At 37.4% G+C, this 23,013-nt stretch overlaps 1 protein-coding gene across 2 annotated transcripts in view; it reads right to left on the bottom strand.

The window, feature by feature from the left end:
- Positions 1-17,080, bottom strand: part of LOC124554860 (ras-related protein rab7) — a 32,058-nt gene extending 14,978 nt beyond the window's left edge. Inside the window, exons 1-3 of one of the 2 annotated variants that reach the window (XM_047128528.1) lie at positions 16,718-17,080; positions 13,889-14,080; positions 3,321-3,539 (exon numbers count right to left, since the gene is read on the bottom strand). In XM_047128528.1, the coding sequence (XP_046984484.1) occupies positions 3,321-3,539; positions 13,889-14,068 (399 nt within the window). In that variant the 5' untranslated portion in view covers positions 14,069-14,080; positions 16,718-17,080. The remainder of the gene's footprint in view (positions 1-3,320; positions 3,540-13,888; positions 14,081-16,717) is intronic. The other variant, XM_047128527.1, reaches the window with a different exon arrangement.
- Positions 17,081-23,013: the final 5,933 nt, after the last annotated feature.

Below are 23,013 nucleotides of genomic sequence, written 5' to 3' on the forward strand. Positions count from 1 at the left end.
AGCGAGATCTTTGCAAATGGCTCTGAGCACTATGGGACTTAACATCAATGGTCATCAGTCCCCTCTTTGCAAATGAGATCTGTATCCTGCTGTGCAGCAGGAATGACCATGCACTCCAAGAGGTTGTAACTGAAGGTACAGGTTAGTTAGTAGACCGATTTGACAGAACCTGACAGACACCACAAAGGGAATCACCTTCCTGAACTTTCATCGAAAAACGAAAAAAAAAATTATATCCGATACGAAAATATGTGTGTGTGAAATATAACCCCCTCCCCACATAAGAATTTTTAGGCCTGTAGATCCCAGGCTTAAATATGGCTTACACACAGCAGTAACACACACACAAAGTAAACTGAATAAAATGTTCTCCATGTTCCACATCCTTTCAGACTGCAAAAGCCCAGGGTGTTTGCACAGTCTCAGTGTAGAATCATGTCCAGTGCAGAATCCCCACAGACCCTCCCCTCACTCAGAACAGAGTAATGAATGCTGGAGGAACAACTGAGGACTGCAGATGTCTCTTCCAAAAATCTACCATTTTTACCTCTTGGCAGTCTACATGTTAAAACTGGGTTAATTCTGTAAAATTTAACAACATTGCAAAATTGAAAAATGTTGTGTCAATGATCATGATTCAAGGAAGGAAATTAAACTGTTTAAAGAATGTGTACCTGTATCTAAAAATTCACTATTTAACTAAAGCACTAAATTACACAACAGTGTAATCAGCAACAAAAATATGATGCCTCTGCCTTTTACAGAAACTGGAAATCCTTAATGTTAAACTAATATTCCTGAAGTTAGTTTTAGTATGTACCTATGATAATCCGATAGTTTTTGTGTATGCGTGATTGGGAGGAGGAACCAAAAAAACAACACTTATGAACAATACCTACAGAAAATGATCTGTAATTTCTGAGCACATCACCTCATATCAGCAGCCACATCACACTATTATGACACACACTATGTTGTATGAGGGACAGCCACAGCCATAAGCAGACATATTTAACAATAATCACTTAGCTGCTCTTTTCAATAATGTAACCACTGGTTTGTAGCTTAGAAGTAACATGTGAGGTATGTTATATCTCAAGTTTAATAATATATCTAACCTGAGGATATGTCTTCTGAACTACAATACCAGTCTTTAAATCATTTACAAGAGCAGCCAAGCAGTTATGCAAGATATGTATGACTTGTCCAATCTCTCAGTGTGTGTTTTGTGCACCATCATGTGCGTATCTTCCACACGAATTATTTGAAGGACAAAACTGAAAACAATTTACTCCAAAAAACAAATTATTTAAGGTCATATACAACGAAAATAATGAGTACAAGGGCAAACTCTACATACCAGCATAGATGCAGATAAGAAGCAATGAAGATAATAGTTCGGTGAACTGCTGACAGTACAAGAACAGCATTCACAGGTCTGCCTACAAGAACACACCAAGGAAAAACCATACTTATTCAGGAAAAACAGTAAGAACTTAAATCTGGATGACTATTGGGAATACAACACCACATCCTCATGAACGAAGTCCAGAAGCCTTAATAAAATCTTGCTCCGCTGGCTAATTATGTAGAGATGTGAGAAAACATATGCACAACAGAAGAATACATGTAAAGACATGTCTTAAAGACATTGGCTGTATTGTACAGAGGAAACTGGTGGGTGCAGGTAGGACATACGAAAGGAGAAAAGGAAAGAAAAATTAGTGATCTAAAATCTAAATTAAGTACACTCTAAGCTTGAAGCTGCTAAAAGTTGAGATGGGACAGGTGTGGGTTGTTTTAAGGGGTGGGTAGGTGCATGGGGCAGATTTCACACCTGTCTCAAGTAATCTCTTATGGAACCAGGGGTTGCAACCAGGGACAATATGGAGATTAAGCAGTGCATTTGTGGATTAAAATTACATCTGCGTCAAGGTTATTGCTCAAATCAGGACAACAAATGCTATCAAATACACTGCTAATGGTATTTGTGGATAGAAATGGTTTAACGAAGGTCATAGGAATACGAAATGGTTGGGAGGAGGGGAAGGGATTTATACATGAAAAAGGTGGAGATTTTACTAGCTATCGGTTTGTGTGTCAACATGTTTGGCTTCCCTGGATAGAGTATTTTTCACTCTACATGGCGTGGCTGTGAAGAATGCAGGCTTTGCAAGAAGGAACTTTGGTTTGAGAAGATATTACATTTATTTGTTGGAAATTTTAGCTTCTCAATCACAGGATCAGCATCATGATTTGGCAAATTTAAGGTTCTAAACAAAATTGACTGAGCCAACATTATGAAGTAATCTAATGTGGACCATTATCAGAGTTGCAAATGAGTACACACTACTGAACCTTAAGTGTTTATGCATCAAACTTTCAAAACAAAACTTCAGTACAGATATGATCTCCATATAAGTTATACGGATTAAATACCATCTTGCAACTGATTAAGACCAAACATTTCTCTATTTTTGAAGCAACTTCAGGTATTTTGTTTGTTACACCATTCTTCACATTCACCTCCACATATGTGGTACATTTTAGCACACAGCATGATATCCATGTTTAAAGTCAAGATTTTCCATTGGTGTATTGTGCAATGGCAATCACTTTTCCTCCCAATACTATTTGAACAGCTGCACAGCAGTTCACTAACCATGGATCCTCCTGAAGCACAAACTTCTCCAAATTGTGCAGATGGAAATTGTCCACATCGCATCTTCCAGTCTTACCCTACACCTGTCCCAAACACTGTCCTTTTTCACTGTTTTGTAAATTACCTTTTTCTTCCTTTCAATCAACAGTTGTGTGTTTATTTTTTCCACTCCCACTGCTCAACAGCTGCTGCTTTCTTTCCAGGTCATACATTCCCCTTCCACTGAGTAACAAAGGCTCTGACCTCATTTGCCTGAGGGATCTTATTACTCTGACCCTACAGCCTACCCTCACCCTGTCAACTACTACTAACAATTTGATATCTTCCTTTACCACCTAATTCCTGCTTTACCATCTCATCAGACCACTGCTGTGTCCATTACGCACATTCCAAAATAGTAATCAAACATACCCTCAATCATTAAACTATAGAATTTGTCCTTGTCTTTTCCCCGAACAGCGATCTCATGTTCCTTATAGAATCAACATTTTTTTCAATCATCTGAGAGGATACAAAAGCGCTTCAACTGAACTACTTCCTACTTGATTCTTACCAAAAAGAAATCACAAACTACTGTATGTACAGTTGTTACTTGAAGAATAATTTTATGAGAAAACAAAAATCTTACTTATACAAATTACGGAACTTATCCACTCACCGCTCGGTTCTCAAGATCCACTTTGTTTCCTAGCACCACAAATGGAAAATTTTCTGGGTCTCTTGGTGATGCTTGGATCAGGAATTCATCTCTCCAACCTTCTAGAGACTTGAATGTATTCGGAGCCGATACATCAAATACCAAGACACAGCAGTCAGCACCACGGTAAAAGGCAACACCCAATGACTGAAACCTTTCTTGTCCAGCTGTGTCCCAAATCTATTACACAAAAGTTCACTTCAGTACTGTACACTTGCAGTTGAACTGTAAGATTTATCATTTAAGTATATTCATTAATGATGTTAGTATCTGTGGACATTTATTTAATGACTGAATTTACTATATTCAAAGGAACATTTAAACAGTAACCACAGCATGAATGTCACTGATGTAAATGGAGCAATTACTTCTACTTTTAGAACCACAAGTTAAGCTACCTTTTATTCAATGACAAATTTTCTTTGACATTTAACTTTTTACTCATTCTTTACATTTTCCCCGACATTCGTACCTCCCTGGACGAAGTGCCCAACAGCTGACATACAGACTCATAACTGTGTTTCACTATTTAGCATAAGCCTTTTTACTTTTGTGTAACTTAACATTCATATAAATGTTACTATATCCCAAGTTTAAATTACTGTATGCTTTTAATTAAACTAGGACTACACAGGATCAGCTAAGCCAGCTGCAACACACCAAAAAGAACCCGACATGAGAAGCAAAAATGAAGTTTGAACAAATTTAACATGACAGTCATTGGCTACAAGATTTTGTTACTTGTCAACTATTGGGGGGTTATAATTAAAATGTAGCTATTCACAGACGTCCAGTGTGGGTTGTAATTATTGTATTGCAAATGTGGTAATGCAGAACTAACTTATGGTGGAAAACTTAGTTCCAATTTTTGTAAACAGGTGCAAATCTGTCACCACACAGATTATCATCAACTTCTCTGGAGCTTTTATTGAACAAGTTGTGTAAGTGACAGTTAATAATAAAATCAACATTATGTCCTGAAACTTCCTGGCAGATTAAAACTAAGCCATGTATCCACAATATCCTTTCTTTCAGGAGTGCTAGTTCTGCAAGGTTTGCAGGAGAGCTTCTGTAAAGTTTGGAAGGTAGGAGACGAGGTACTGGTGGAAGTAAAGCTGTGAGGATGGGACGTGAGTTGTGCTTGGGTGCTCAGTTGGTAGAGCACTTGCCCGCAAAAGGCAAAGGTCCAGAGTTCGAGTCTCAGTCCGGCACACAGTTTTAATCTGCCAGGAAGTTTCATATCAGTGCACACTCCGCTGCAGAGTGAAAATTTCATTCTGGGAACATTATGCCCTACTCACCATTTTGACCATTCCTGCCCACAACGTGTTCTAATATGGAACATATGGAAACATTTCTGTACACTTTTCTTTAAAGCTTTGTATAGGGAAAGCACGGCCAACTTGTCAGTGTCCACCATTTTGGGCCCACTGTGCTGCTGGTGATACATTGAGTTCTGTAGCATATTTAGCCGTGTACATCAAAGAAGTGCACTCAGCTGTCTAATACACTGCTAAAACTGATCAGTGGCTTCAAATGGAAGATGTCTGATATTTAGCTTAAATTTGTTGAGATTTTTTTGTTGCTAAACTAGTCAAAGCATTTGCTGTGGCGAGCATGAAACAGTTTTTGCCCTGATATTCTTTATTAACAGCAAAAGCAGATTTCGCAGTTCTTGTTGCAATATGGAGTTTAACACCTGTTTTCATAATTAGTGTTAAATTTATCCTGCGTATTAGTCATCAGGACAAAAGGGAATGAATATTAGTACACAACTGCAAGAAAAAATCCATCGCGAATTTAAAGCTGTATATCGACTCAGTACTACAAAAATTTGCCCAATGTCTCTTGTTATATAAAATAAAGCACTAGATTCAAATATATATGTGCGGTACCTTAGTAAATAGAATTGATAAACATGCCTATATGATTATGCACACTTTACATTTTTGTCACATTTATACCATAAAATTTTGTCTGCAAATTTTTCTATGACATGAGGAGAATGATTACTAAAGTACAACAGAATACCATATTTTTAAAGTTGTGTTTGAATAAAACCAGGACTACAATCTAAAGTAGGATGTCGGAAACAATAACTGTATTTCTGTTAATATACTGTAGGAAAGGGGCCAAGGTGTAACAGCAACAGCAGCAGCAGCAGCAGCAGCAGTATCCTGGTAATGTTAATGATTACTGAGTGAAAGCTTGTCTGTCCAGTACTTGCCCAGTGCAAAATTTTTTTTTGTATGTTAAATTGTGTGGAAAAAAGCACAATTTATTATTGTGAGCATCACAAATATAAGTTTAAACCATACTGTGCAGTCAACCAGGTCAAATTTTTTACCACTCATAACTTTTTACAGTATCACTATTTTTCATTTTGTGCACTAAACTGGCAGTTTTATCTCTAAGATTTATATTTTGTAATTAAATTAAATTACCATCCTATTAGCTCTTCTGACTTTTTTGCTGTTCAAATGGATTAGAAATTAAGTAACAGAAATATAAAAAGTAGAAAGACCAAACACCAGAAATGAATAAAATAAAATGAATGGTTAAGTCGTGTTTGTGCAACTTTTCCCACTACGACCAATATTCTCCTTGTTACACCTTGCCCTTCGGAAAGTATTCTGTACAGTTTTCCTCCCTTTTACCTCTAAATGAACAGCCTGAAGTACAACACTGTGGCATTATTCTACTTAAAACTCCAAAGATAAGCAACTCCTCCTATGCTTCACATGTAATGCTTGGGCCCACAATGGCTTCTAATCTCATGTGACAGGGTTTCGGCCAATCCTCAACTGCGGACAGTGGCAAACACAGGGGAAAGGATGGCCATACTTTCCTTTATACAGGGCTTTACCTTCCTTGCACTCTCAGCACCAGATTTGCACCTGGTGGCCAAGATTTCAACTAATTTTTCTGGCATATCTGGTTCCGTACAGTATTTACGAAGATAGACTGCCATACAATAACTACTGTCCATGCTGGACCTCTGAGCAGCTGCATATTCATTATAACCAGCCAGTACTGTATCTTAAAGAGTCTTTAGTCACAGCATTATCTAATGACAGTAAAACTTAACAGGAGGTGGTCAGGTCTACTAAATAGTTGTTGGGGCAGAGAAACAGAGGTGAGTGAGGGAGTAAATAGTACAAAAAAGCCCTCCATGCTATTAGCAGAATATTGTGTTTCAAATTTACTGAAAATGTATTCAGTGTGTGCATTCTGTATGTTTGGTGCCTACAACCTGGCACTATATTCATTTCATAACTCTTCATCTTACATTAAGCCACCCAAAATGAACAGCAGCTTTTAACACTTCACTTCTTCAATTAGCAACAATCCTAAAATAGGCTGTACACCCTACCCTTCCTAAGACTAGTCAGAGCAATACATTTAAGCAGTGGGATGAAGGGATGTTGAGAAGCCAATTTATGTTTAAAGCACATTCACAGCTTTACTTTATCAAACTGTCAAAGCATCACCAAATCTAAGAGTGACAAACAGATCTTTAATTTTTTAGTCCAGCACTCATGCAGCAGTCACACCACACTTGTAAAATAACATCTAATTCCTCCACAATTTATGGTTATGCAGTTAAGAGTCACTGAGGTCATCTTTTGTGTTACCACTATTACTTAAGGCTGCGAAGGTGATCTTGTCATTTAACAATTAATTCTTCAGTTACTTTCAATGTTGTTTTCAACTTCTCATTGCTGTGCTTGTTCTTACAAAGTATTTTATTTTTTCAATTTTCTATAACTAATCCCTTTAAAAGAATTCTTTCTTTTGGAAGCAGGGTTTGTGTGGCAGTTGTGGGACAACTGACAGGAGACTGGGAAATTTCTGGTGAATGTATTAATGGCAATGTTTAATTCTGCTAATGGTTGGCAGACAGACACTGCAAATATGTATCACATCACTGCACACTCCTCCCCCTACCTATGTGAGAGTGGAATGTGGGTGGGTTTGAATGTGGAAAGGAAACTTGACAGTATGAATTACAACAATGTCAATGTAACATACATGTTAGATTGTTTCTGAGCTAAAAAACTAACAGCTTAACTCCCTTACGTCTCTCCCATCTCCCCCCCCCCCCCCCCACTACACCCCAACCACCACATATAATTCTCTCTTACAATACCGGGATGAAAATTTATGAGCTACTACAGTTGGGATTTCATTCAGAGCACTGTTTCACTGTTGAGATCTGACAGTTTCACTAATACTTAAGGGGAGGTGGGGGGAGAGAGGACGTCAAACGGCCCGACTTGGGGCAGGAGAGGCACCACACGACATTTTAATTTTCAGTGTCTACACTTTCACAAATAAATTCATAGAACTTTGTCAGCATCACCAGGAAGAATTCAGGATTCACACTCATAGCAGTGGAAGTTCAAGAAAATAAACTAATTTTTTTCACATGTGAAATTTCATCATTTTTGCACTTACTATTGGCTGCATTTGTTGCTATAGATACATTTTTCTTCAATTAAGAGAGACCCATCTATTAATTTTGCACAGCATACAGACCATACTTATAGGCATATGAAACTAGACTATTATTTATCTAAAATTGAATGAGCTGTTAAAATTTAAACAGCATGTTTAGGAAAAACTCAAATTTTACACACAATTATCTCAATTTTTACCACAGTTTTTAATAGATTTGGAAAATTCTACCATCAAAGAATCTTACTTGTGAAGAAAAGTGTACCTATACCAAAAAATGCAACCAATAGTAAGCAAAAAACAATGAAATTTCTCATGGAAAAAATGGTTAGTTATATTTTGCACTTCCATTGCTGTGAGTGTGGATGCTGAATCCTTCCTGGTTCATGCTGGCAAGGTTTTATGAATTTGAACAAATGTAGACAGTGGAAATTAAAATGTCCTGTAGTGCCTCCCTCCCTCCTCCCCACCCCCTCCCCTTAACACACATTCAATATAAAGTTGGGGTAGCAGACAAAAGTGAAAATTTGGTGCATTATGAGATTGTTACAACATCCAAGTACTCTACATTTGTGTATTGCTACACACACACACACACACACACACACACACACACACACACACACACACACACTACACTTATATTTTGTTGATAAAAATAAGCCGACATTAGAAAAACTTCCATCCTCACCCATTATTTAATAGTACCTCAATCTGCAACTTTTAGCACCTTCACCTTCTCATTTGTCACTTAGGCAAATGTTAAAAGTTGTGCAATGAACAAAACCCTGAAGACACTGAACTCTATCCTATGAAAAATCTATTTTTGCTTGTAAGCAGACTGTACATTACATTCAGCACACCAGGCTTTTTCCCCATAAAACTAAAACTCAACATTTACAGTGTTACTGCTAACATAATTTTAATCAATTCAGTGAATCATGAGTCACTATGTGTTATGCCCATTTGAGACATTTCCTATCAAATGATGAATAGTTATGTTACTTACAACAATATATCCCTGTCATTCACTCCTGGGGAGTTACCCTATGTGTATCTTGACATTAACTTTTCATGAAAATTTCAGCTATTTAACAAATTCAAGCAATTCTTGTAACTGTAGGCCAGTACTTCTTCCAGGCACAGACACATTTCTGGAAGCATATGCTACAACCAATATTAAATTACACCCCAGTCTACATGTGGTAATGTGTAATGCACCTACTAACCACCAAAAACTGCTATCCATTTTAAGTTCATGTTCACCAAAAAATCCATTTCTCTGAATCCTAGATTAAATTTTTAAGTTACCAACTGTACCTTTGAATTCATTGCTACTGAAAATTCAATGCTGTCAGCATATTTAGTTCCACAGACTACATCTGTCTAATTTTAAAATGCAGATTCCTTACCTCGAAAAAATTTTTAATTGCGGACTTACCCATTGGCAAACCCACATAACACAAAAAAGTGGATCACAATACATACTAGGAACACCAATATGTCCTATTCTTTATCACTGAACCATAGCACCGATTTTTTGTGGCAAAATGGAATTACACTTTGAAATGAAATTCTCTCCATATACTAATAACCTCAAGATGGAAACTTATGAATGCAGGAAAATGATGCACGTGAACTATATAATGAATCATTTACCCAGCAAAATGTCAAAAGTGGCAGGAAAATAAAGGTGACTGTGTGTATGAATGGTAAATGAATGAACCTACAAAATTACAGACCAATATCTCAGTTTGAATATTATATATTTCCTTGAGATGGAAAACCTGTCTACAGATCACCACAGTTTTAGAAAGCATCGCTCACGCGAAACTCAGCTTGCCCTTTTCTCACACGATATCCTGCAAACCATGAAGGGCAATAGGTTGATTCCACATTCCTAGATTTCTGAAAAGCATTGACACTGTACCTCACTGCAGATTTAACAAAACATATAAGCATATGGAATAGGTTCCCAGATATGTGACTGGCTGTAAGGCTTAACTAATAAAACGCAGGATACTATCCTTGACAGTGAGTGTTCAGAGACCAGGTTTGTGTCTTGAGTGCCCCAGGTAAGTGTGATAGAACAGCTGTTATTCTCTGTATGCATAAATGATCTGACAGACAGGGTTAGTAGCAATCTGTGGCTGTTTCCTGATGACACTAGTGTACGTAATGGTGTCATTTAGTGAGTTTAGGAGGATGCTAAGATGACTTGTGCAAAATTTCTAATTTATGTAATGAATGGCTGCCAGCTCTAAGTGTAGTAATTTATCAGTGAAGGTGGCCAGATACGTAACACTAGGGTGACCCATTCTGTTACCAGAGTTTATTTTACATTCATTACAAATGTACGAACTAAAAGCAGATGGAGAAAAATACTAGGACTTTCCAAAATCTTTGATGGCTACTTCAACATGGTATGTGTGATAAAATAACTTCTCATTCTGAAAATCTGAGGACCAGGAAAATTAATTACACCACTATGTCCCCTAACTACCACTACTGTAAAACCATTATCATGGGAAAAGTACCATTAACATCTAAACTAAAATTCAAATTAAATCCTATAAACACAGAGACTATCAAGAATAGCAAGAGCAGCAACAGACACCCAAGAAATTGGATTACAGGAAGACATTGAAGCAATTCAGAAGAAAAGATTTGTTACCAATAGGTTTGATCAACACACAATTTTTTACAGGCATGTTTTGGGAACTCAAATCAGAACCCTGGAGGTAAGGTAGCGTTCTTTTCAAGGCATTTTATTGAGAAAATTTAGAGAACTGTTATTTGAAGCTGACAGAACTGTTCTACTGTCACCAAATGTAGATTTCACATAAGAACTACAAAGATAATTCAGGGTTCATACAGAGGCATATACATTGTCTTTTTTCCCTCATTCTATTTGTGAGCAGAACAGGAAAGGAAATTAGTAGTAATTGTACAAGTAACTTCCATCACACTGTATGGTGGCTGGTGGAGTACATATGTAGATACATAAGCAAGCAGAATTTAATCTGCCAGTGGCATATGATAGCATAGTTTTACCTGTAATTTTGAAAACCAGGACTATTCTGTTCCAAATGTGTAATCCTTACACATAAAAACTTATGGTAACATCCAGAATTTTTTGTCCAGCATTTACATTAATCATCTTTGCACGACTTGCTTTTCTTTTTAATGTAAAAATAGTAACTGTTACAATGTAGTTATTACCAACTACCACCCATGCAAACATTTCACTTTGATCCACAATTCTCTTATCTGCAACAGACCCATTGTTGATGGCAGTATTTAGCTAGACCTAACTACTGCAAGCAGTTATGTTTCTATCAAATTCAAATATCTTCATACGATAAAGCATAGTCACTGCACTAGTAATGGACCATCATTTTAAAATATTTATGAACTATGACACCACTTAAATCTGTATTACAAATATGCCCAAAACTTTCCATATAAATATGGTCCACAATGGCATAAATGATGTGTCATTTACAGGCTTCCTTTGTAAGCACCATAGTTCCAATATACCACTCAAATAACTACATGATGCTTACTTCTTAAGTACACCAAATATGAACAGTTGCACATTTTTTTCCACAACATGCTTTTAGAAATCCACTAAATGACTGCTGAAAACAAGCCCTCCCCCCTCCCCCCAATAAAATATTGATTACTCAGAACTGCATGATTTCTGAGTAAGTTTGTTTAAATTTACATTCTTAATACTAACTTCACCATCTCACTTACAGTGTTTTACTCTTTTCACATATCATCAATATTATAACTTTCTCTGTTAGATTCCTTAAGTTTGGAAAAAAACCATGTGTTACCCTGTTGCCACTTGAGCTCATATTTTACAACAGAAATACTAAGATCAAGTGCATGTAATGTCAATAGGCATTAACAGGCTCCACACTGTGGCAGGAATACATTTCAGTTTTCCATATGAACAGATTTCATAATGTGTGTCCCACAGTTAAGGAGCATCTCTTACAAGAATATATTCAAAATGCATTACACTGCAGTCTGTAGACATTCATTTTGTCAGTACTGTTTACATTATCATTCCTGTAATGTTCTTCCTGTGACTACATCTCAAACTAACATTTACTGTGGATCCACAATAACCATATGCATTACAATGCAGAAAATCACTGCATTAGGATTCAAACCCAATTCTTAAAAATTCATCTTAAACATTTAACTTACACACACACACACAAGAGAGAGAGAGAGAGAGAGAGAGAGAGAGAGAGAGAGAGAGAGAGACTGAATCATGTTTACATGTTTAGACACTATGTGAGACACCAGCCTCCCCCTCCCACCACCCAGGATTCACTTCTGGAACACACTGTGGGGAGTTTAGATGTCTACTAAGAAAAGGACACAGAACAAAGTCTGCAATTACTAAGGGTAACATCTTAAGTGTGTTCCAGGAAATATCAGAACTTTATTGACCAATATCAACTCTTTCCTACAGACAGCTCATTTACAGCTGCACTACCAGACAATGGAGGTACTACCATCATACTTTAAACATATTACACATATCTTACCAAACCCAGTGATGAAGACACCATTACACTTTCTCACAATGCACAATTGAGACTACAGACTACAATCCCAGGGTCCATGGTTTTATCTATTGCAGTCACAAGCATTTTTCTCAAGCCCTTAAGACACTTTCACTCTATGTAGGCAGCAGAAGTTGCAAAGCAGTTGGGAAGTCATGTTAAGCTGCACAGCTGATTAACTTAATTACTTAAGTTGGGTGATAGGAATATGAATGGTAAATGACTGGTCCTTCAAACAATCTTAGGATTTATGTCAACAAATGACATTCATTCATGGAGGTAGCACTAAAAGCAGAATGATAGATGGATGGAAGGAAGAAAGAAAGAAAGAAAGAAAGAAAGAAAGAAAGAGTCAGAGATCCATTCCAGTAATATGGGCATTACATGTTGAAATGCAGTTCTCTCATTGCACTCAAATAACATTATTGGCCTTTTACTTCATTTCCCAAAACATTTATTTGCCTAATCACCTCTCACTTTTCTCCTATAACACTGATGTGTCCCCTTTTAGCTCCAAATAAAGAAGAACAAAGTCTCATTCATATCATTACAAACTAGTGCAGTTGGAAGTCAACGGCAAAGTAAATTGGCACTACCTTACTATATAGACATATATACAGCAAGAACCTGGACAAAATGTAAGTGACATCTAAACAAATTGCAAAGCTCTATACCTAGGAAACATCCCCCTCCCCAATGCAAGATGGAGGTTGTCACTTGGATAACCAGTTTAATACTGGAATATGTATCACTCTACACTTCCATGCTGATATTTTAGCACTGGTTACACATGTCACAAATGGTTCTCTAAAGAAGGCCTACCTGTGCCCTAGGCATAATGTAACAATTCTGTTGCAAGTTTTGTTTTTGTAACTACGTATAGTATGGGTCTACTATCAGCTTAGCCCTGTTAGTAACAGTTATCACATAGTTGAAGTATTTTTCTTAAGGAAAATAATTTCTAGCATAAGGTAAGGTAAATATGTCAAGTAATGGATACTTTAGTACAGTTTAGTATCATGTCTGCATAATGTGTATTTTGAATCTTATCTCAAATTATGCTCAACTTTTACCTTGACTGCCATGATTAATTTTCATTTCTTCCCACATTTCATTCTTAGATGTTCACTTCATGAACTACCATATACCTCAAATTATGTAACATGGTGTATCATTAATATAGTAGTTCTTTCATTAAGAGCAAGTTAGTAGAATTTATGATCCTACAAATGTAACAGCAGGCAAACTTCAATGGATGCCTCACATGCATTACATAAGCAACTATGCATGAAGAACCATACTCCATTGTAGCCTCTAAAAATTCTCATTTAAAATGCTTAACTTTTAAATTAATGCAAAAATACTAATACCTGTTATGTTTGGTTATTTGCTTTACATTTGGTGTAACCTATTATTAGAATATTACAGCACACAACACTGAAGTCATAAAATTTACATTAGCACTATTATATGAAAATTCTTTACCTGCATAGTCACTATTCGATCATCCACTAGGACTTCTTTTGTCAGGAAATCTGCTCCTATTGTTGCTTTATACTGATTGGAAAATTTTTTATTGACATACTGGTTCATCAATGAAGTCTTTCCTACACCCGAATCTCCTAGGATTATGACTTTCAGGAGTACCTTCTTCCTGGATGCCATGGTGCTACCGGCCTGAAATGGAGAAGCAGCTCTAGTATCTGAACAAACTCTTATTTGAAACAGTTTCCACAGACAACTCATCTTAATTTTTGGAAGTGCAGAAACACTTTCAGCTCACAACATCCAGAAAACTAACAGATGCATAAGAATTACACCACTTGCATTTTTCATTCCATGTTACTTTTCAACATGGAGAGACTGCATATACCATCTGAGCTGTAATACTGCTATCGTGTTCAATGTATAGAAACAGCTTCACTAACATATCAACAAGTGCACACAGTGTAATATCAACACCAAGACTGAAGATACTTCACACTGCATTTATTCAGCTGCACACAAATGTTACTGCAAAAGGTATTGATATAGGCTAATATCACTGCTCACAACAGATCACAGTAAGTTGAAAATCCTAGAGAACAACCTACTGACAGCAGCATATAAAGTAAATGTTGATATTGTTAGCTGAAAACATTTTATAAGACTAACAGCTATAAGATTTAGAATAAGGCCTTTTAATTAAGGTCACACAGAAAGGTAGACGAGTTTAAAATTCTACACCTTTTATCACTTTTGAAAAAACCTTTGAGTGAGCAGATAAGAAGCAATTATCAACACAAAGCCACAGTTTGTAGTCAAACAGTAGCCTTTTTCCAAGACTAAGTTTTGTATCGATATCATAAAAGAATAAATTTTTACAATAAGATGGGACATTAAGTCAATCAAACAAAATTACCTGTCCACTTTTTGTACTTATCAATTAATTCACAAAAATGACATCCACAGTGCATTGCAACTGAAATTAGTTGATAAGAAATATAACAAAGATATACTTAAATAATGGTTTACAAAGCAGTATAGGGAATTAGAGCAAAGATTTGAACTTATGAGCAGCTATTAGGATCATCACTCTTCCACTCCCTGCAATATGATAAGATATATTTAAAGAACAGCATACAAAACAATGTCATTATGTAAGGTTATGTTCTAAAATGTGGGAAGTCACCGCACTCTAAAGTAAAATTTACAGATAGCAGGAAAATATATGATCAGAGAGGGAGGTGATCTCCAATCTAGAGCCTAGGCAATTCTACCAACTTCTCGCAGTTCACTGATATACAGAAAGTTTTACTAGCCTTTGGTGCTCAAAATGTGGATGTGTACGGTTTCCAATGTAAAAACATCGTGTTACAACTAAAAGCTAGCAGATTGACAGTTCTGCCAGTCACATTTTACAAGGGTCTACATGCACCTGCAGAACAGGCAACAGCAAGCATGACATTGCAGAACTAGAACTGGCTGCCTTCTGGCCCTACCACTTGTTGAACCTTCAGAAAGTTTATCTGAAGTATAATATCAGTCTACATTCCATTAATACTTGTTCCATAGATAAGGACATTTTGTAATGATGGGGAACGTGTCAGTTTAACAAAGGGTTTAATTATAGAGAACTTTCTCTTCAGTTACCACTTCATATCTAACAACTGATCTGCTGAGGAGGAGTCCTCATTCAAAAATTCTTTTGTTTTTAATTTCACAAAATAGACGTTAACTATATAAGGAAAGATGACAAAACATCTGTACAATATGAATGGGTGACCAAATCACCCTTACTTGTCACTCAAAACCAGATTCAGTTCCAAATATGATTATGTCAACATTCCCCTCCGAAGTAGGATACGAGATATGAAGGAAAAATGAAATGCACTACCAGGACCTAAAGTTTATGATCTGAATGTGATACGTTACCAAAAAACTATAAACACTATGTTGCAGGAAGACAAGGCTGATTTGCTGTTTAGTTGTGAACATATTTACGAAAGGTATACAGACATTGTAACTGTCACTTTGATTCACAGCAAAAATGATTATCTTTTATGACGCAACTTCGTGCTTTGACACATTAGTACGTCACTTTTTGTATACAAGATGCTATTAATTCCAAACTTTCCGTTGTAAGGAACTCCCAACTCTCATTGCTCTGGTCCGAGGAAGCGCTGCTATAGTGTGATAGGTTAAGTAGGATCTTTCACAAATTTGTTGTGCTCTAAATCATCTTACGACGAGCACCGCTTCAAACAAAGGCTATGTCACTCTTAAAAGGAACAAGATATTGCGAAACCACTCTACGTAAGTCGGCTCGCTTAACAAAGGAGCACTGCACTTTAGTTCTTTTTATAACAAAGGCCATTTAAAAAGGCAATCATATGTTTCCGTGAAAGGCCTGTACAAAAATTCTCAGTAATGAATTTTGGTAATCAAGTTTACAGAAATAATGAGCAGAAATAACCTTGAACTTTTAACGCAGATGTGCAAGTGAGCAGCAAGAATAATCATTTCCTTTACTTACCTCATATTCTCGCCTTAGAACTGCTAGCAAAAATAATCGCGATGTGACGCACAGATTTTTTTTCTCCGTATAATTGTTTTACGGTTAACAACATAGGTACACAATTTCGGGTACAGCAGTTTCTAACTACAAAAAAATTTTACGCTTTCAATCAGGGAGTAAACAGGAATCCTTGGGCAAGAGTCTTTTTTTGACAAATACCAATGACAGTTGTAATACAGCATGGACAACGATCGAAGTATTACGCCTACGTGTGGAACGTCAGATCCATTCGCACACGATTTAACAAAAGTACTTACCTACAGACAGCAGTGACAAATATAAACTTCAAGTATAACAGCCCAGACAGCAAAGGCCAAGAGAATACCACACCGCAAGAAACTATTGTCCCACTCGACCTGGGTTTGACAGCTAACAACTACCACTTCCACAAATCATCAACTTTCCCTCTCAGAGAGAAAATGGCGTATGCCTCGAATCACGGGTTATCATACGTCATCGATATACTAAACCCGGAAACACGAAGATTATTGTTTTGCGGAAGCAGTGTTGGAACATCTACACAACATTCTGCGTTGTTCACGTACAAAATACAGGAAATATAGCGAAAATTATAGATGCACCCTGAAACTAAACACTAAAAACGTACAAGCAACTCAGTAACACTTGGTACCAACCTGCAGATACAAATTATTTCAACTATTAATTTTAAAAAATATTGAAATAAAGACACATGCCTTTTTTTTTCAATATATCACACATACATACAAATTTCTTGCCAAAATTGATTCCAATTCTGGTAAGTACGCGGAAAATAACAAAAGATCGATAGACTATCGACCTAAGAAAAATAAATATGGAATAAAGGCTATGTAATCGGAGTGCTAACCTGCTGTTATGGAGCGTTAACTTCTATAATACTTTAATTTTATGTAAAAAGAAGTTAAGTCCGGATGTTTATTAGGCACTCTCAAGTAACTGTGTGCATGTTTGCAACTGAAGCACCAACTTCTCAAAAATGAAATCAGGCACTGAATTTAGTCTTAAAGTTTCTGATAACTGCACAAATGCTGCCAAGGGGCTGCAGGATTTTCCGGAATTCCTAGAGTATATTAAGGTGCTGTGAGGCACAGTGTTCTTTCGTCCATCTGCCGTCGAATTATTTCCAGTATTTCCGCTTCTCCCCAACACATGATAAGTACCGTAGCAAAGCCTGTAATGATCAGTGCTCTAGTTTATACGTATATGCATCAAAATTCTGTGACTCTGCTGATCCAACATACCTCAGGAGTATTTGAGGATAGACTGATTCGTTTTTTATCAGCATAGTTGTAGTTGATGAACAACAGTTACCTTCACAATGTAACGTTCGGGACAGTGTCATTGAAATATACAGTTAAGGTTTGCAAGTGAATGTAGAGAATGAACTTAGGAGAGAGCTTGATTTTCTCATAAAATGCGAAAAACGTTTGAAAATTTGGAAAGAAGAGTGAGTAATTCTTCAAAATCTAGTCAACATGAGTTCTCCAGTGTCAGACTAAAAAAAACAGTGCACGACCTATAACAAAAACCGCAAAACTTACTATAGAATTAAGTAATACGTTTGATGTGCTTGAAAGTAACACAGAAAAGGAAGAATAGTTGAAATGTACCAAGATCCATACGGACAGTTCCTTGATCAACGCGAAATTGAGTTTGCAAAGCAAAACAAATAGTCCTATTTGTAAACAAAGCAAAAAATACACGCTGGTAAATACATATGAAACCTTTATTCTCGCAGACGGCCTATGGAAGAAGTATAGCTGAAATTATGAGTACTAATAAAACAGTATTCAACGTGACAGGCATGACCAAACCAGGAGGTCCATTACGTGAAGTTTTAAACAGCAGCAAAAAACCTCTGACGAGTGGTAGAGCATGTGCGATAATTGGAGGTGCCAACGACATATACCACAATGAAACCAGACGTGCTATGAAACTTTTAAAGGAAGTAATCTGCAAAGTGCCTGAAGTTAAATTTTTCGTTGTCTGTATTCCTCTATAATTCCTGATGACTGCACAAATGCTACCAAGGGGTTGCAGGATTTTCCGGAATTCCTAGAGTCTATTAAGGTTCTGTGAGGCAGAGTGTTCTTTAATCTATCTGCCATCATGATATCATGGAAAAGTCGCGCGTGAATACTGAGATTATTACTGCCAACAGACTTTTTGCCAAGATATGTAGTGGTTATCCTAATGCTACATATGTAAGGATAAATAGTGACTGCACAGAGGTCACAGAAATATGAAAGGGAAGGAAGCTGTCAGTGCTGAAATGTTGAATACCATCAAAGACTGTAAAGTAGTGCAACATACTATCACACTGCGTGATAAAGAACTTACTACAATATCAGCATTAGTAGAATCAGAAAGGCCCAATGCCCTTCAATCATCGGTAACAATAGATGAATCTTCTACATTAAATGAAGTAAAACAATCTGTGCCTGCATCTCAAGTGTCTCCCAGTACAACAGCCACAACAGACAACTCATCAGTGGTGTCAAAATCATCAATAACACCTGAACCATATCCATCAGCAGCAGACTTATCACTCTCTCCAGCAGCTTGAACAGCAAGCCTAGCATCAGTGTCTAGTCCAGCAATCAGAATAACAGATCCGAGATCACGGTACAAACTGCCACACAGGCATCATCCACAGCAGCAGCCAAATCAAAATCATCAGTTATCAGCTTCAACTGCAGCACAAACATCGTTTGAAACTCCAGTGGCATCTAAAGTTCAAGGTTTTGGTGAAACTACAGCTTCAGCAAAAGTTCCAGCACCCACCAAAAACTCAGGTGCAATAATGGATGCAACATAAAAAATGGCAGCACCTCCGGGCTCCTTGGGTAAGAAATATGAGGAGCAGGAAACGTGTAATTCTTAAGGATTTTTGGTACCCAGCCTCAACAATGAACAGCTGGTAACATCGGATGGCATAAGTACGAACCCCTCTCAAGCAATTTTTAATCATTTAAAAATAATGACCTCAATATACAGTGTATTAAAAATAAAATATTAAAACTTGAGATCACAGCCAGTGAAACTAGTATAGACTATATTTGTGTTCAAGAACATTGGTGCAAGAGTTATGAACTAGCAAACATAAGTATTTCTCCATATGATTTAGTCGGTATTGCAGGAAGGAAACAAGATGAGGTGTTTGCACTTATGTAAAACGTCGAGTAAAAGTTAAAAATTTGTCTCTAGCTGAATCTATGAGTTAAGAAAAACATTCTGATGTTGCAACAATATAGATGAATAAGTAAAAGAGTAAATTAATAGTAATGTAAGTGCACAGATCCTGAAATTTTTAGAAATAACTTAAAGGCATAGCTCAACATATTACATGATAAAAAAAACATCAAAACTTATAAGTGGAGACCTTAATGTCAACTTGTTAACTGAAAGGGCATCTACAGATCAATTCCTGCATGTTCTACATAGCTTCAACTTGTATCTGCTTGTAACTAGTCCTACAACAGTAACATACTCTCCAGAAAGTCTCATAGATAATTTCTTCACAAATATAGGAACTATAGATACAGATGTAATTGATATTGACCAAGGAATATCCAGTCACAATGCACTAATCCTTAAAAATCTCACAACCACAAAACTTGTCAGAACAAACTCATACAGGCATTTACATACTAATTCCTGGATTATGACAGATATTAGAAATTCCTCCAGGACAATGAAAATAGTTAACTTTAAAATGGAAAGTTGTACTGACCCCAAGTTTAAAGAACATGCAATAAACTATATATATTTTAAGGTAATTACAAAAGCAAAACTACTAAGTAATGTTAGATTAATAAGAAAATCAGGCAATAAATCAAGAACTACTTTGGAAATAGTGAAAAGGGAAACAGGTAAGAACCTCATGGATCAGGAAATAGTACTCAAAAATAGTGAAAATATTGAATTAAAAGATGAAACTCTGGCAAATTGCATTAACAACTATTTTTAAGTGTACCTGTGTCATTAAGCAAAAATTTACCAAACATGAGAAATTAACAGCTTCAAAATTAGACAGTAGTATGATCAAATGGAAATGAAGTATTGAAAGTGAAAAAGAGTCTAAAACCAAAAATTTCTGCAGGTGTGTATGAAGTGCCTGTGTTACTAATTAAAAAGTTGCCCAACAAATAATAAAGCACCTGGTACATATTGCCAATTTGTCAAACAGAGGTTGGAAATCTCGAAGTTTAGACCTCTGTTTAAAAAATGAGATCCATATAAGATAAAAAATTGTAGACCAATTTCCCTTCTCCAGTATTTTCCAAAATTTTAGAGACATTAATGAAAATCAAACTCATAAATTACTTATATGCATACAAACTTCTGAACTGCAATCAACATGGCTTCCATTCAGGCCACAGCACACAATCAGCCCCCCGTGCCTCTACCAAAGAGATTGTCAGGAATCTTGACAATAAAAAATGTTTAGTGGGAATGAACTTAGATTTATCGAAAATTTTGTTAAACAAGTGGAGGCAACAGGAGTAAGAAGAGTTGTTTGCAAATGTTTTGAATCTTAGCTTCAAGACAGAACTCAGGTTGTAGAAATCATCTCAGATTATAATATCCTGAAAAACAAGTGGATTTCAGATGCAAAAGAAGTGATAACAGGCGTCTGGCAGGGCATTGTTGTTGGTCCCTTATTGTTCTTGCTTTATATAAATGACATAAAGAATCCAAATATTGCTATCAAAATTATGTTGTTCATAGATGGCACAAGTATAATCATAAGTGACGATAAAAATCATTATCCACCACAACTAACAAAGCGATGAAACATATACAACAGTGGTTTAATTCAAACGAGTTAGGACATAACTTAAGTAAAACAAACTACATACAGTATGGCAAAGCAACCCAAGGAAATGATGTCCAGTTAAAACTAAGTGACACAGAGGTAGAAAATGTGCAATCCACAAAGTTTCTGGTCATGCACATTGATAAAAACTTAAGCTGGAAACACCATGTGAAGTATTTATCACAGAGGCTCATTTCGGCATGTTTTACATTGAGAATAATATCTAGGGTATGCAGCATACAGTGAGCTAGATTAGTGTATTTTGCTTTCAGTCTTTTGTGTCTTATGGTATAGTGTTCTGGGGTAAAACTAAATCATGTTTAATAGATAGCTTCAAACTACAGAAAAGAGCTATTCGAATTATAGCACACAATCCTACAAGAACGCACTGTAGGCCCCTCTTCAGACAGTTAAAAATACTCACAATACTGTCACAAATGCATATGAAAAGTATTCTACTGTTGCGGCCACATGTAGTAAGCATTGCTTCACGCAGTGGAGAATGGCAAAACAGACACACGCCGGCGACCAAGGCGTTGCGAAGTAGGCAGGCACAGATAGCCTTGCTGACAGCAGCAGTGTACCAACAGACTGACACAAGGACGCATACAGACCGAGCGCCGAGCGAAGCCTGGAGGGTGCTGAGTGAGGGGAAGTGAGGCCAGCACGCTAAGTTACACTGCAATAAACTGCGGGAGTAATAACAAAAAGCTACCACCGAGTGTAAAAAACGTCCTCCTGTCGGATATAAATAGTGGAGCGCAGGTAGCAAGTTCGTATCTGAGGACGGACGTGGTCCGTGTCCGAATGTTCAATCTTCGTAGGTGACGATTCTGGAAGTCTGTTCCAGCCTGCAGGAGTCATCCCTTCGCCGCCAAATGTCAACTTCAGCTCTGGAGGTCGGCCCGAGTTCAGTCGGCACTATGGCTGACTAACTACAGCGAGAACTTTCAGCAGGACCGGCCGCAGCGCGGTCTTGGTCACAGGCGCCGCCGGGGACTGACGCCCCGACTTCACGGCAACTCGGCCCCACGGCGTGTGGTTCGTCCATGACGGGATCTCGGGGACTTCGCGACTGACGGCTTCCCAGCGGCCGGTGCAGCCGAGTACATCTCAACCACAGGGCATCCTGGCTTCAGCAGAGCACTGGTGGCCTGAGGCTCCCGAGTGCGATCACCGGCACGCGTTGTGCGCGTTGTCGGAGAATCTACACAGCAGCAGCCAGGCGGAGGGATCCGCAGGGCTGGGCAGCAACGACGAGGGATAAATTGTAAAGAAAGTTCAATAAATAATTGTAAAACTCCACGCCGCCTCAGTCTTTGGCGCAGCCACTGTGTCTGCTGCTAACAAGAGGTACAGATTCCGTAACAAGTGATGTCAGTTGCACCCACGCCACCGCTTTCACTAGCACTGTGCGGAGCAACCGAGAAACACAGAATAGGGTGAGTCCAGCAACCGCCTTCTCTCTATGTTTTCTGTGTAGCTAGACATGTCAAGGGTAACGTTAAGGGATGTGAGAGTGTCATTTAAAAGGCCTAGCAGCCCTGTAGACTTATCGCAGTTTCGTGGGAATGATAGTCACGTTAACTTAGTATCATCTAAATGTGTAGTGTGTGGATTAACAGGTCACTGCGCTCCTTGCAGTAAATTTGTATCAAGTACTTGCGATGTGTGTGGCTTCTATGGTCATGTAATGGGGCAATGTGGTAAGTCTAGATGGCTTGCCATTAGACG

This window comes from Schistocerca americana, chromosome X, assembly GCF_021461395.2.
Source record: "Schistocerca americana isolate TAMUIC-IGC-003095 chromosome X, iqSchAmer2.1, whole genome shotgun sequence".
Lineage (NCBI taxonomy): Eukaryota > Metazoa > Arthropoda > Insecta > Orthoptera > Acrididae > Schistocerca > Schistocerca americana.